At 46.8% G+C, this 13,919-nt stretch overlaps 1 protein-coding gene across 1 annotated transcript in view; it reads left to right on the forward strand.

The window, feature by feature from the left end:
* gabra6a (gamma-aminobutyric acid type A receptor subunit alpha6a) overlaps positions 1-13,919 on the forward strand; it is a 38,264-nt gene that overhangs the window by 6,637 nt on the left and 17,708 nt on the right. The window contains exon 7 of the mRNA XM_045724208.1: positions 1,645-1,797. Within this exon, the coding sequence (XP_045580164.1) occupies positions 1,645-1,797 (153 nt within the window). The remainder of the gene's footprint in view (positions 1-1,644; positions 1,798-13,919) is intronic.

Raw genomic sequence — 13,919 nt, forward strand, 5'->3', positions numbered from 1 at the left:
CACGCTACACTACACTACTACTGTACACTACTACACTACTACATTACACTACTACACTACTACACTACCACACTACACAACACTACTACATTACACTACACTACTACACTACACTAGCCTACTACTCTACCACATTACACTAGTACATTACACTACTACATTACACTACTGCACTACACTACACTACTACACTACCACACTACACCAGTACATTACACTACTACATTACACTACTACACTACACTACTACACTACACTACTACACTACTACACTACCACACTACACTACTACATTACACTACTGCACTACACTACTACATTACACGTCTACACTACCACACTACACTACACTACTACATTACACTACTAAACTACTAAACTATACTACACTACTACATTACACAACTACACTACACTACTACACTACTACACTACACTACTACATTACACTACTATATTACTACACTACACTACACTACACTACTACATCACTACACTTCATTACACTACTTCACTACATTACACTACTATATTACTACACTACACTACAACACTACTACACTACACTACTACAATACTACACCACTACAATACTACACTACACTACACTACTACATTGCTACACTTCATTACACTACTTCACTACATTACACAAAACTACTAAATTACACTAGTACATTACACTACTACACGACTACACTACTACACTACACCACACTACACTACTACATTACACTACTACACTACACTACACTCCTGCATTACACTACTCTACTACACTACACTACTACACTACAGTACTAAACTAGTGACATTACACTACTAAACTACTACAGTATACTACACTACTACATTACACAACTACACTACACTACTACACTACTACACTACACTACTATATTACTACACTACACTACTACACTACTACACCACACTACACTACTACACTACACTACTACACTACACTACTACACTGCACTACTACACTACACTGCACTACACCACTCCACTCCACTACTACACTACTCCACTACACTACTACACTAAACTGCTACACTACTACAGTACTACACTACTGCATTACACTACTACATTACACTACTACATTACACTACTACACTACTATACTACTACACTACACTACACTACTACACTACACTACTACACTACACTACTACACCACACTCCTACACTACTACACTACTACATTTCTACATTGCACTACTACACTACACTAATACAATACACTACTACACTACACTATGACACTACTACACCACACTACCACACTACTACACTACTAAACTACTACACTACTACACTACACTACTACACTGCTACATTACACTACACTACTACATCACACTACTAAACTACACTACTACACTACTACACCACACTACACTACTACACTACACTCCCCTCCTCTTTCCCTCTTTCTCTATTTACCTCCCCTCTCTCCCCTCTTCTCTCCCTCTGCACCCCACCTCTTCTCTGTTATTCTGTAACCCTCTACCCTGAGACAGAGCAGATCAGAGACAACCTGCTCTCTCTTCTCCCTCCACATCTTCTCCTTTCCCATATCATTGTTGTGTTCTCTCTCACCACTCCTCTCTACTGATACATATTCTGTTTATCTTCCAGGTTTCTACTCTGTCATGGTAGTCCATTTTCTACTACAGAGGAAGCTAGGCTACTACCTGATTCAGACGTACATCCCTCTGATTATGGTGGTGGTGCTGTCACAAGTAGCCTTCTGGATCAACAAAGAGTCTGTCCCTGCACGAACTGTGGCTGGTATGATAAAAATCCTCTGTCCCTGTCCCTGTCCCTGTCCCTGGTATGATAACAATCCTCTGTCCCTGTCCCTGGTATGATAACAATCCTCTGTCCCTGTCCCTTGTATGATAACAATCCTCTGTCCCTGTGGCTGGTATGATAACAACCCTCTGTCCCTGGTATGATAACAATCCTCTGTCCCTGTCCCTTGTATGATAACAATCCTCTGTCCCTGTGGCTGGTATGATAACAACCCTCTGTCCCTGGTATGATAACAACCCTCTGTCCCTGGTATGATAAGAACCCTCTGTCCCTGTGTCTGGTATGATAACAACACTCTGTCCCTGTCCCTGGTATGATGACAACCCTCTGTCCCTGGTATGATAACAACCCTCTGTCCCTGGTATGATAACAACCCTCTGTCCCTGGTATGATAACAATCCTCTGTCCCTGTCCCTGGTATGATGACAACCCTCTGTCCCTGTCCCTGGTATGATAACAATCCTCTGTCCCTGTGGCTGGTATGATAACAACCCTCTGTCCCTGGTATGATAACAATCCTCTGTCCCTGTGGCTGGTATGATAACAACCCTCTGTCCCTGGTATGATAACAATCCTCTGTCCCTGGTATGATAACAACCCTCTGCCCCTGTGTCTGGTATGATAACAATCCTCTGTCGCTGTGCCTGGTATGATAACAACCCTCTGTCCCTGGTATGATAACAACCCTCTGTCCCTGGTATGATAACAATCCTCTGTCCCTGTGGCTGGTATGATAAACAATCCTCTGTCCCTGTGTCTGGTATGATAACAACCCTCTGTCCCTGTGCCTGGTATGATAACAATCCTCTGTCCCTGGTATGATAACAACCCTCTGTCCCTGGTATGATAACAACCCTCTGCCCCTGTGTCTGGTATGATAACAATCCTCTGTCCCTGGTATGATAACAACCCTCTGTCCCTGGTATGATAACAACCCTCTGTCCCTGGTATGATAACAACCCTCTGTCCATGTGCCTGGTATGATAACAATCCTCTCTCCCTGGTATGATAACAACCCTCTGTCCCTGGTATGATAACAATCCTCTGTCCCTGGTATGATAACAACCCTCTGTGCCTGGTATGATAACAACCCTCTGTCCCTGTGCCTGGTATGATAACAACTCTGTCCCTGGTATGATAACAACCCTCTGTCCCTGTGCCTGGTATGATAACAACCCTCTGTCCCTGTGCCGGGTATGATAACAATCCTCTCTCCCTGGTATGATAACAACCGTCTGTCCCTGGTATGATAACAACCCTCTGTCCCTGGTATGATAACAACCCTCTGTCCCTGGTATGATAACAATCCTCTGTCCCTGTGCCTGGTATGATAACAAGCCTCTGTCCCTGTGCCTGGTATGATAACAATCCTCTATCCCTGTGTCTGGTATGATAACAACCCTCTGTCCCTGGTATGATAACAACCCTCTGTCCCTGTCCCTGGTATGATAACAACCCTCTGTCCCTGGTATGATAACAACCCTCTGTCCCTATGCCTGGTATGATAACAATCCTCTGTCCCTGGTATGATAACAACCCTCTGTGCCTGGTATGATAACAACCCTCTGTCCCTGTGCCTGGTATGATAACAACCCTCTATCCCTGTGTCTGGTATGATACCAACTCTGTCCCTGGTATGATAACAACCCTCTGTCCCTGTGCATGGTATGATAACAATCCTCTGTCCCTGGTATGATAACAACGCTCTGTCCCTGGTATGATAACAACCATCTGTCCCTGGTATGATAACAACCCTCTGTCCCTGGTATGATAACAACCCTCTGTCCCTGGTATGATAACAACCCTCTGTCCCTGGTATGATAACAACCCTCTGTCCCTGGTATGATAACAACCCTCTGTGCCTGGTATGATAACAATCCTCTGTCCCTGTGCCTGGTATGATAACAAGCCTCTGTCCCTGTGCCTGGTATGATAAGAATCCTCTATCCCTGTGTCTGGTATGATAACAACCCTCTGTCCCTGGTATGATAACAACCCTCTGTCCCTGTGCCTGGTATGATAACAATCCTCTGTCCCTGGTATGATAACAACCCTCTCTCCCTGGTATGATAACAACCCTCTGTCCCTGGTGTGATAACAACCCTCTGTGCCTGGTATGATAACAAGCCTCTGTCCATGTGCCTGGTATGATAACAAGCCTCTGTCCCTGTGCCTGGTATGATAATAATCCTCTATCCCTGTGTCTTGTATGATAACAACCCTCTATCCCTGGTATGATAACAACCCTCTGTCCCTGTGCCTGGTATGATAACAATCCTCTGTCCCTGGTATGATAACAACCCTCTGTCCCTGGTATGATAACAACCCTCTGTCCCTGGTATGATAACAACCCTCTGTGCCTGGTATGATAACAAGCCTCTGTCCCTGTGCCTGGTATGATAACAAGCCTCTGTCCATGTGCCTGGTATGATAACAACCCTCTATCCCTCTGTCTGGTATGATAACAACCCTCTGTCCATGTGCCTGGTATGATAACAATCCTCTGTCCCTGGTATGGTAACAACCCTCTGTCCCTGGTATGATAACAATCATCTGTCCCTGTGCCTGGTATGATAACAATCCTCTGTCCCTGGTATGATAACAACCCTCTGTCCCTGGTATGATAACAACCCTCTGTCCCTGGTATGATAACAACCCTCTGTCCCTGGTATGATAACAACCCTCTGTCCCTGTGCCTGGTATGATAACAACCCTCTGTCCCAGCTATGATAACAACCCTCTGTCCCTGGTATGATAACAAACCTCTGTCCCTGGTATGATAACAACCCTCTGTGCCTGGTATGATAACAATCCTCTGTCCCTGTGCCTGGTATGATAACAACCCTCTGTCCCTGTGCCTGGTATGATAAGAATCCTCTATCCCTGTGTCTGGTATCATAACAACCCTCTGTCCCTGGTATGATAACAACCCTCTGTCCCTGTGCCTGGTATGATAACAATCCTCTGTCCCTGGTATGATAACAACCCTCTGTGCCTGGTATGATAACAACCCTCTGTCCCTGTGCCTGGTATGATAACAACTCTGTCCCTGGTATGATAACAACCCTCTGTCCCTGTGCCTGGTATGATAACAACCCTCTGTCCCTGTGCCGGGTATGATAACAATCCTCTCTCCCTGGTATGATAACAACCGTCTGTCCCTGGTATGATAACAACCCTCTGTCCCTGGTATGATAACAACCCTCTGTCCCTGGTATGATAACAATCCTCTGTCCCTGTGCCTGGTATGATAACAAGCCTCTGTCCCTGTGCCTGGTATGATAACAATCCTCTATCCCTGTGTCTGGTATGATAACAACCCTCTGTCCCTGGTATGATAACAACCCCGTCCCTGTCCCTGGTATGATAACAACCCTCTGTCCCTGGTATGATAACAACCCTCTGTCCATGCCTGGTATGATAACAATCCTCTGTCCCTGGTATGATAACAACCCTCTGTGCCTGGTATGATAACAATCCTCTGTCCCTGTGCCTGGTATGATAACAAGGCTCTGTCCCTGTGTCTGGTATGATAACAACTCTGTGTCTGGTATGATAACAACCCTCTGTCCCTGTGGATGGTATGATAACAATCCTCAGTCCTGGTATGATAACAACGCTCTGTCCCTGGTATGATAACAACCATCTGTCCCTGGTATGATAAACCTCTGTCCCTGGTATGATAACAACCCTCTGTCCCTGGTATGATAACAACCCTCTGTCCCTGGTATGATAACAACCCTCTGTCCCTGGTATGATAACAACCCTCTGTCCCTGGTATGATAACAATCCTCTGTCCCTGTGCCTGGTATGATAACAAGCCTCTGTCCCTGTGCCTGGTATGATAAGAATCCTCTATCCCTGTGTCTGGTATGATAACAACCCTCTGTCCCTGGTATGATAACAACCGTCTGTCCCTGTGCCTGGTATGATAACAATCCTCTGTCCCTGGTATGATAACAACCCTCTCTCCCTGGTATGATAACAACACTCTGTCCCTGGTGTGATAACAACCCTCTGTGCCTGGTATGATAACAAGCCTCTGTCCATGTGCCTGGTATGATAACAAGCCTCTGTCCCTGTGCCTGGTATGATAAGAATCCTCTATCCCTGTGTCTTGTATGATAACAACCCTCTATCCCTGGTATGATAACAACCCTCTGTCCCTGTGCCTGGTATGATAACAATCCTCTGTCCCTGGTATGATAACAACCCTCTGTCCCTGGTATGATAACAACCCTCTGTCCCTGGTATGATAACAACCCTCTGTGCCTGGTATGATAACAAGCCTCTGTCCCTGTGCCTGGTATGATAACAAGCCTCTGTCCCATGTGCCTGGTATGATAACAACCCTCTATCCCTCTGTCTGGTATGATAACAACCCTCTGTCCATGTGCCTGGTATGATAACAATCCTCTGTCCCTGGTATGGTAACAACCCTCTGTCCCAGATATGATAACAACCATCTGTCCCTGTGCCTGGTATGATAACAATCCTCTGTCCCTGGTATGATAACAACCCTCTGTCCCTGGTATGATAACAACCCTCTGTCCCTGGTATGATAACAACCCTCTGTCCCTGGTATGATAACAACCCTCTGTCCCCGTGCCTGGTATGATAACAACCCTCTGTCCCAGGTATGATAACAACCCTCTGTCCCTGGTATGATAACAACCCTCTGTCCCTGGTATGATAACAACCCTCTGTGCCTGGTATGATAACAATCCTCTGTCCCTGTGCCTGGTATGATAACAACCCTCTGTCCCTGTGCCTGGTATGATAAGAATCCTCTATCCCTGTGTCTGGTATGACAACAACCCTCTGTCCCTGGTATGATAACAACCCTCTGTCCCTGTGCCTGGTATGATAACAATCCTCTGTCCCTGGTATGATAACAACCCTCTGTGCCTGGTATGATAACAACCCTCTGTCCCTGTGCCTGGTATGATAACAACTCTGTCCCTGGTATGATAACAACCCTCTGTCCCTGTGCCTGGTATGATAACAACCCTCTGTCCCTGTGCCGGGTATGATAACAATCCTCTCTCCCTGGTATGATAACAACCGTCTGTCCCTGGTATGATAACAACCCTCTGTCCCTGGTATGATAACAACCCTCTGTCCCTGGTATGATAACAATCCTCTGTCCCTGTGCCTGGTATGATAACAAGCCTCTGTCCCTGTGCCTGGTATGATAACAATCCTCTATCCCTGTGTCTGGTATGATAACAACCCTCTGTCCCTGGTATGATAACAACCCTCTGTCCCTGGTATGATAACAACCCTCTGTCCCTGGTATGATAACAACCCTCTGTCCCTGGTATGATAACAACCCTCTGTCCCTGGTATGATAACAACCCTCTGTGCCTGGTATGATAACAATCCTCTGTCCCTGTGCCTGGTATGATAACAAGGCTCTGTCCCTGTGCCTGGTATGATAAGAATCCTCTATCCCTGTGTCTGGTATGATAACAACCCTCTGTCCCTGGTATGGTAACAACCCTCTGTCCCTGGTATGATAACAACCCTCTGTCCCTGTGTCTGGTATGATAACAACCCTCTGTGTCTGGTATGATAACAACCGTCTGTCCCTGTGCCTGGTATGATAACAATCCTCTGTCCCTGGTATGATAACAACCCTCTCTCCCTGGTATGATAACAACACTCTGTCCCTGGTATGATAACAACCCTCTGTGCCTGGTATGATAACAAGCCTCTGTCCCTGTGCCTGGTATGATAACAAGCCTCTGTCCCTGTGCCTTGTATGATAAGAATCCTCTATCCCTGTGTCTGGTATGATAACAACCCTCTATCCCTGGTATGATAACAACCCTCTGTCCCTGTGCCTGGTATGATAACAATCCTCTGTCCCTGGTATGATAACAACACTCTGTCCCTGGTATGATAACAACCCTCTGTGCCTGGTATGATAACAAGCCTCTGTCCCTGTGCCTGGTATGATAACAAGCCTCTGTCCCTGTGCCTGGTATGATAACAACCCTCTATCCCTGTGTCTGGTATGATAACAACCCTCTGTCCCTGTGCCTGGTATGATAACAATCCTCTGTCCCTGGTATGGTAACAACCCTCTGTCCCTGGTATGATAACAACCATCTGTCCCTGTGCCTGGTATGATAACAATCCTCTGTCCCTGGTATGATAACAACCCTCTGTCCCTGGTATGATAACAACCCTCTGTCCCTGGTATGATAACAACCCTCTGTCCCTGGTATGATAACAACCCTCTGTGCCCTGTATGATAACAATCCTCTGTCCCTGTGCCTGGTATGATAACAACCATCTGTCCCTGTGCCTGGTATGATAAGAATCCTCTATCCCTGTGTCTGGTATGACAACAACCCTCTGTCCCTGGTATGATAACAACCCTCTGTCCCTGTGCCTGGTATGATAACAATCCTCTGTCCCTGGTATGATAACAACCCTCTGTGCCTGGTATGATAACAACCCTCTGTCCCTTTGCCTGGTATGATAACAACTCTGTCCCTGGTATGATAACAACCCTCTGTCCCTGTGCCTGGTATGATAACAACCCTCTGTCCCTGTGCCGGGTATGATAACAATCCTCTCTCCCTGGTATGATAACAACCGTCTGTCCCTGGTATGATAACAACCCTCTGTCCCTGGTATGATAACAACCCTCTGTCCCTGGTATGATAACAATCCTCTGTCCCTGTGCCTGGTATGATAACAAGCCTCTGTCCCTGTGCCTGGTATGATAACAATCCTCTATCCCTGTGTCTGGTATGATAACAACCCTCTGTCCCTGGTATGATAACAACCCTCTGTCCCTGTCCCTGGTATGATAACAACCCTCTGTCCCTGGTATGATAACAACCCTCTGTCCCTATGCCTGGTATGATAACAATCCTCTGTCCATGGTATGATAACAACCCTCTGTGCCTGGTATGATAACAACCCTCTGTCCCTGTGACTGGTATGATAACAACCCTCTATCCCTGTGTCTGGTATGATACCAACTCTGTCCCTGGTATGATAACAACCCTCTGTCCCTGTGCATGGTATGATAACAATCCTCTGTCCCTGGTATGATAACAACCCTCTGTCCCTGGTATGATAACAACCATCTGTCCCTGGTATGATAACAACCCTCTGTCCCTGGTATGATAACAACCCTCTGTCCCTGGTATGATAACAACCCTCTGTCCCTGGTATGATAACAACCCTCTGTCCCTGGTATGATAACAACCCTCTGTCCCTGGTATGATAACAACCCTCTGTGCCTGGTATGATAACAATCATCTGTCCCTGTGCCTGGTATGATAACAATCCTCTGTCCCTGGTATGATAACAACCCTCTGTCCCTGGTATGATAACAACCCTCTGTCCCTGGTATGATAACAACCCTCTGTCCCTGGTATGATAACAACCCTCTGTCCCTGTGCCTGGTATGATAACAACCCTCTGTCCCAGCTATGATAACAACCCTCTGTCCCTGGTATGATAACAACCCTCTGTCCCTGGTATGATAACAACCCTCTGTGCCTGGTATGATAACAATCCTCTGTCCCTGTGCCTGGTATGATAACAACCCTCTGTCCCTGTGCCTGGTATGATAAGAATCCTCTATCCCTGTGTCTGGTATGATAACAACCCTCTGTCCCTGGTATGATAACAACCCTCTTCCCCTGTGCCTGGTATGATAACAATCCTCTGTCCCTGGTATGATAACAACCCTCTGTGCCTGGTATGATAACAACCCTCTGTCCCTGTGCCTGGTATGATAACAACTCTGTCCCTGGTATGATAACAACCCTCTGTCCCTGTGCCTGGTATGATAACAACCCTCTGTCCCTGTGCCGGGTATGATAACAATCCTCTCTCCCTGGTATGATAACAACCGTCTGTCCCTGGTATGATAACAACCCTCTGTCCCTGGTATGATAACAATCCTCTGTCCCTGTGCCTGGTATGATAACAAGCCTCTGTCCCTGTGCCTGGTATGATAACAATCCTCTATCCCTGTGTCTGGTATGATAACAACCCTCTGTCCCTGGTATGATAACAACCCTCTGTCCCTGGTATGATAACAACCCTCTGTCCCTGGTATGATAACAACCCTCTGTCCCTGGTATGATAACAACCCTCTGTGCCTGGTATGATAACAAGGCTCTGTCCCTGTGCCTGGTATGATAAGAATCCTCTATCCCTGTGTCTGGTATGATAACAACCCTCTGTGTCTGGTATGATAACAACCGTCTGTCCCTGTGCCTGGTATGATAACAATCCTCTGTCCCTGGTATGATAACAACCCTCTCTCCCTGGTATGATAACAACACTCTGTCCCTGGTATGATAACAACCCTCTGTCCCTGGTATGATAACAACCCTCTGTCCCTGTGCCTGGTATGATAACAATCCTCTGTCCCTGGTATGATAACAACCCTCTGTGCCTGGTATGATAACAACCCTCTGTCCCTGTGCCTGGTATGATAACAACTCTGTCCCTGGTATGATAACAACCCTCTGTCCCTGTGCCTGGTATGATAACAACCCTCTGTCCCTGTGCCGGGTATGATAACAATCCTCTCTCCCTGGTATGATAACAACCGTCTGTCCCTGGTATGATAACAACCCTCTGTCCCTGGTATGATAACAATCCTCTGTCCCTGTGCCTGGTATGATAACAAGCCTCTGTCCCTGTGCCTGGTATGATAACAATCCTCTATCCCTGTGTCTGGTATGATAACAACCCTCTGTCCCTGGTATGATAACAACCCTCTGTCCCTGGTATGATAACAACCCTCTGTCCCTGGTATGATAACAACCCTCTGTCCCTGGTATGATAACAACCCTCTGTGCCTGGTATGATAACAAGGCTCTGTCCCTGTGCCTGGTATGATAAGAATCCTCTATCCCTGTGTCTGGTATGATAACAACCCTCTGTGTCTGGTATGATAACAACCGTCTGTCCCTGTGCCTGGTATGATAACAATCCTCTGTCCCTGGTATGATAACAACCCTCTCTCCCTGGTATGATAACAACACTCTGTCCCTGGTATGATAACAACCCTCTGTGCCTGGTATGATAACAAGCCTCTGTCCCTGTGCCTGGTATGATAACAAGCCTCTGTCCCTGTGCCTGGTATGATAAGAATCCTCTATCCCTGTGTCTGGTATGATAACAACCCTCTATCCCTGGTATGATAACAACCCTCTGTCCCTGTGCCTGGTATGATAACAATCCTCTGTCCCTGGTATGATAACAACCCTCTGTCCCTGGTATGATAACAACCCTCTGTCCCTGGTATGATAACAACTCTCTGTGCCTGGTATGATAACAAGCCTCTGTCCCTGTGCCTGGTATGATAACAAGCCTCTGTCCCTGTGCCTGGTATGATAACAACCCTCTATCCCTGTGTCTGGTATGATAACAACCCTCTGTCCCTGTGCCTGGTATGATAACAATCCTCTGTCCCTGGTATGGTAACAACCCTCTGTCCCTGGTATGATAACAACCATCTGTCCCTGTGCCTGGTATGATAACAATCCTCTGTCCCTGGTATGATAACAACCCTCTGTCCCTGGTATGATAACAACCCTCTGTCCCTGGTATGATAACAACCCTCTGTCCCTGGTATGATAACAACCCTCTGTGCCCTGTATGATAACAATCCTCTGTCCCTGTGCCTGGTATGATAACAACCATCTGTCCCTGTGCCTGGTATGATAAGAATCCTCTATCCCTGTGTCTGGTATGACAACAACCCTCTGTCCCTGGTATGATAACAACCCTCTGTCCCTGTGCCTGGTATGATAACAATCCTCTGTCCCTGGTATGATAACAACCCTCTGTGCCTGGTATGATAACAACCCTCTGTCCCTTTGCCTGGTATGATAACAACTCTGTCCCTGGTATGATAACAACCCTCTGTCCCTGTGCCTGGTATGATAACAACCCTCTGTCCCTGTGCCGGGTATGATAACAATCCTCTCTCCCTGGTATGATAACAACCGTCTGTCCCTGGTATGATAACAACCCTCTGTCCCTGGTATGATAACAACCCTCTGTCCCTGGTATGATAACAATCCTCTGTCCCTGTGCCTGGTATGATAACAAGCCTCTGTCCCTGTGCCTGGTATGATAACAATCCTCTATCCCTGTGTCTGGTATGATAACAACCCTCTGTCCCTGGTATGATAACAACCCTCTGTCCCTGTCCCTGGTATGATAACAACCCTCTGTCCCTGGTATGATAACAACCCTCTGTCCCTATGCCTGGTATGATAACAATCCTCTGTCCCTGGTATGATAACAACCCTCTGTGCCTGGTATGATAACAACCCTCTGTCCCTGTGACTGGTATGATAACAACCCTCTATCCCTGTGTCTGGTATGATACCAACTCTGTCCCTGGTATGATAACAACCCTCTGTCCCTGTGCATGGTATGATAACAATCCTCTGTCCCTGGTATGATAACAACCCTCTGTCCCTGGTATGATAACAACCATCTGTCCCTGGTATGATAACAACCCTCTGTCCCTGGTATGATAACAACCCTCTGTCCCTGGTATGATAACAACCCTCTGTCCCTGGTATGATAACAACCCTCTGTCCCTGGTATGATAACAACCCTCTGTGCCCTGTATGATAACAATCCTCTGTCCCTGTGCCTGGTATGATAACAACCATCTGTCCCTGTGCCTGGTATGATAAGAATCCTCTATCCCTGTGTCTGGTATGACAACAACCCTCTGTCCCTGGTATGATAACAACCCTCTGTCCCTGTGCCTGGTATGATAACAATCCTCTGTCCCTGGTATGATAACAACCCTCTGTGCCTGGTATGATAACAACCCTCTGTCCCTTTGCCTGGTATGATAACAACTCTGTCCCTGGTATGATAACAACCCTCTGTCCCTGTGCCTGGTATGATAACAACCCTCTGTCCCTGTGCCGGGTATGATAACAATCCTCTCTCCCTGGTATGATAACAACCGTCTGTCCCTGGTATGATAACAACCCTCTGTCCCTGGTATGATAACAACCCTCTGTCCCTGGTATGATAACAATCCTCTGTCCCTGTGCCTGGTATGATAACAAGCCTCTGTCCCTGTGCCTGGTATGATAACAATCCTCTATCCCTGTGTCTGGTATGATAACAACCCTCTGTCCCTGGTATGATAACAACCCTCTGTCCCTGTCCCTGGTATGATAACAACCCTCTGTCCCTGGTATGATAACAACCCTCTGTCCCTATGCCTGGTATGATAACAATCCTCTGTCCCTGGTATGATAACAACCCTCTGTGCCTGGTATGATAACAACCCTCTGTCCCTGTGACTGGTATGATAACAACCCTCTATCCCTGTGTCTGGTATGATACCAACTCTGTCCCTGGTATGATAACAACCCTCTGTCCCTGTGCATGGTATGATAACAATCCTCTGTCCCTGGTATGATAACAACCCTCTGTCCCTGGTATGATAACAACCATCTGTCCCTGGTATGATAACAACCCTCTGTCCCTGGTATGATAACAACCCTCTGTCCCTGGTATGATAACAACCCTCTGTCCCTGGTATGATAACAACCCTCTGTCCCTGGTATGATAACAACCCTCTGTGCCTGGTATGATAACAACCCTCTGTCCCTGTGCCTGGTATGATACCAAGCCTCTGTCCCTGTGCCTGGTATGATAAGAATCCTCTATCCCTGTGTCTGGTATGACAACAACCCTCTGTCCCTGGTATGATAACAACCCTCTGTCCCTGTGCCTGGTATGATAACAATCCTCTGTCCCTGGTATGATAACAACCCTCTGTGCCTGGTATGATAACAACCCTCTGTCCCTTTGCCTGGTATGATAACAACTCTGTCCCTGGTATGATAACAACCCTCTGTCCCTGTGCCTGGTATGATAACAACCCTCTGTCCCTGTGCCGGGTATGATAACAATCCTCTCTCCCTGGTATGATAACAACCCTCTGTCCCTGGTATGATAACAACCCTCTGTCCCTGGTATGATAAAAACCCTCTGTCCCTGTTATGATAACAATCCTCTGTCCCTGTGCCTGGTACGATAACAAGCCTCTGTGCCTGTGCCTGGTATGATAA

Source organism: Salmo salar, chromosome ssa09 (genome assembly GCF_905237065.1).
Source record: "Salmo salar chromosome ssa09, Ssal_v3.1, whole genome shotgun sequence".
Lineage (NCBI taxonomy): Eukaryota > Metazoa > Chordata > Actinopteri > Salmoniformes > Salmonidae > Salmo > Salmo salar.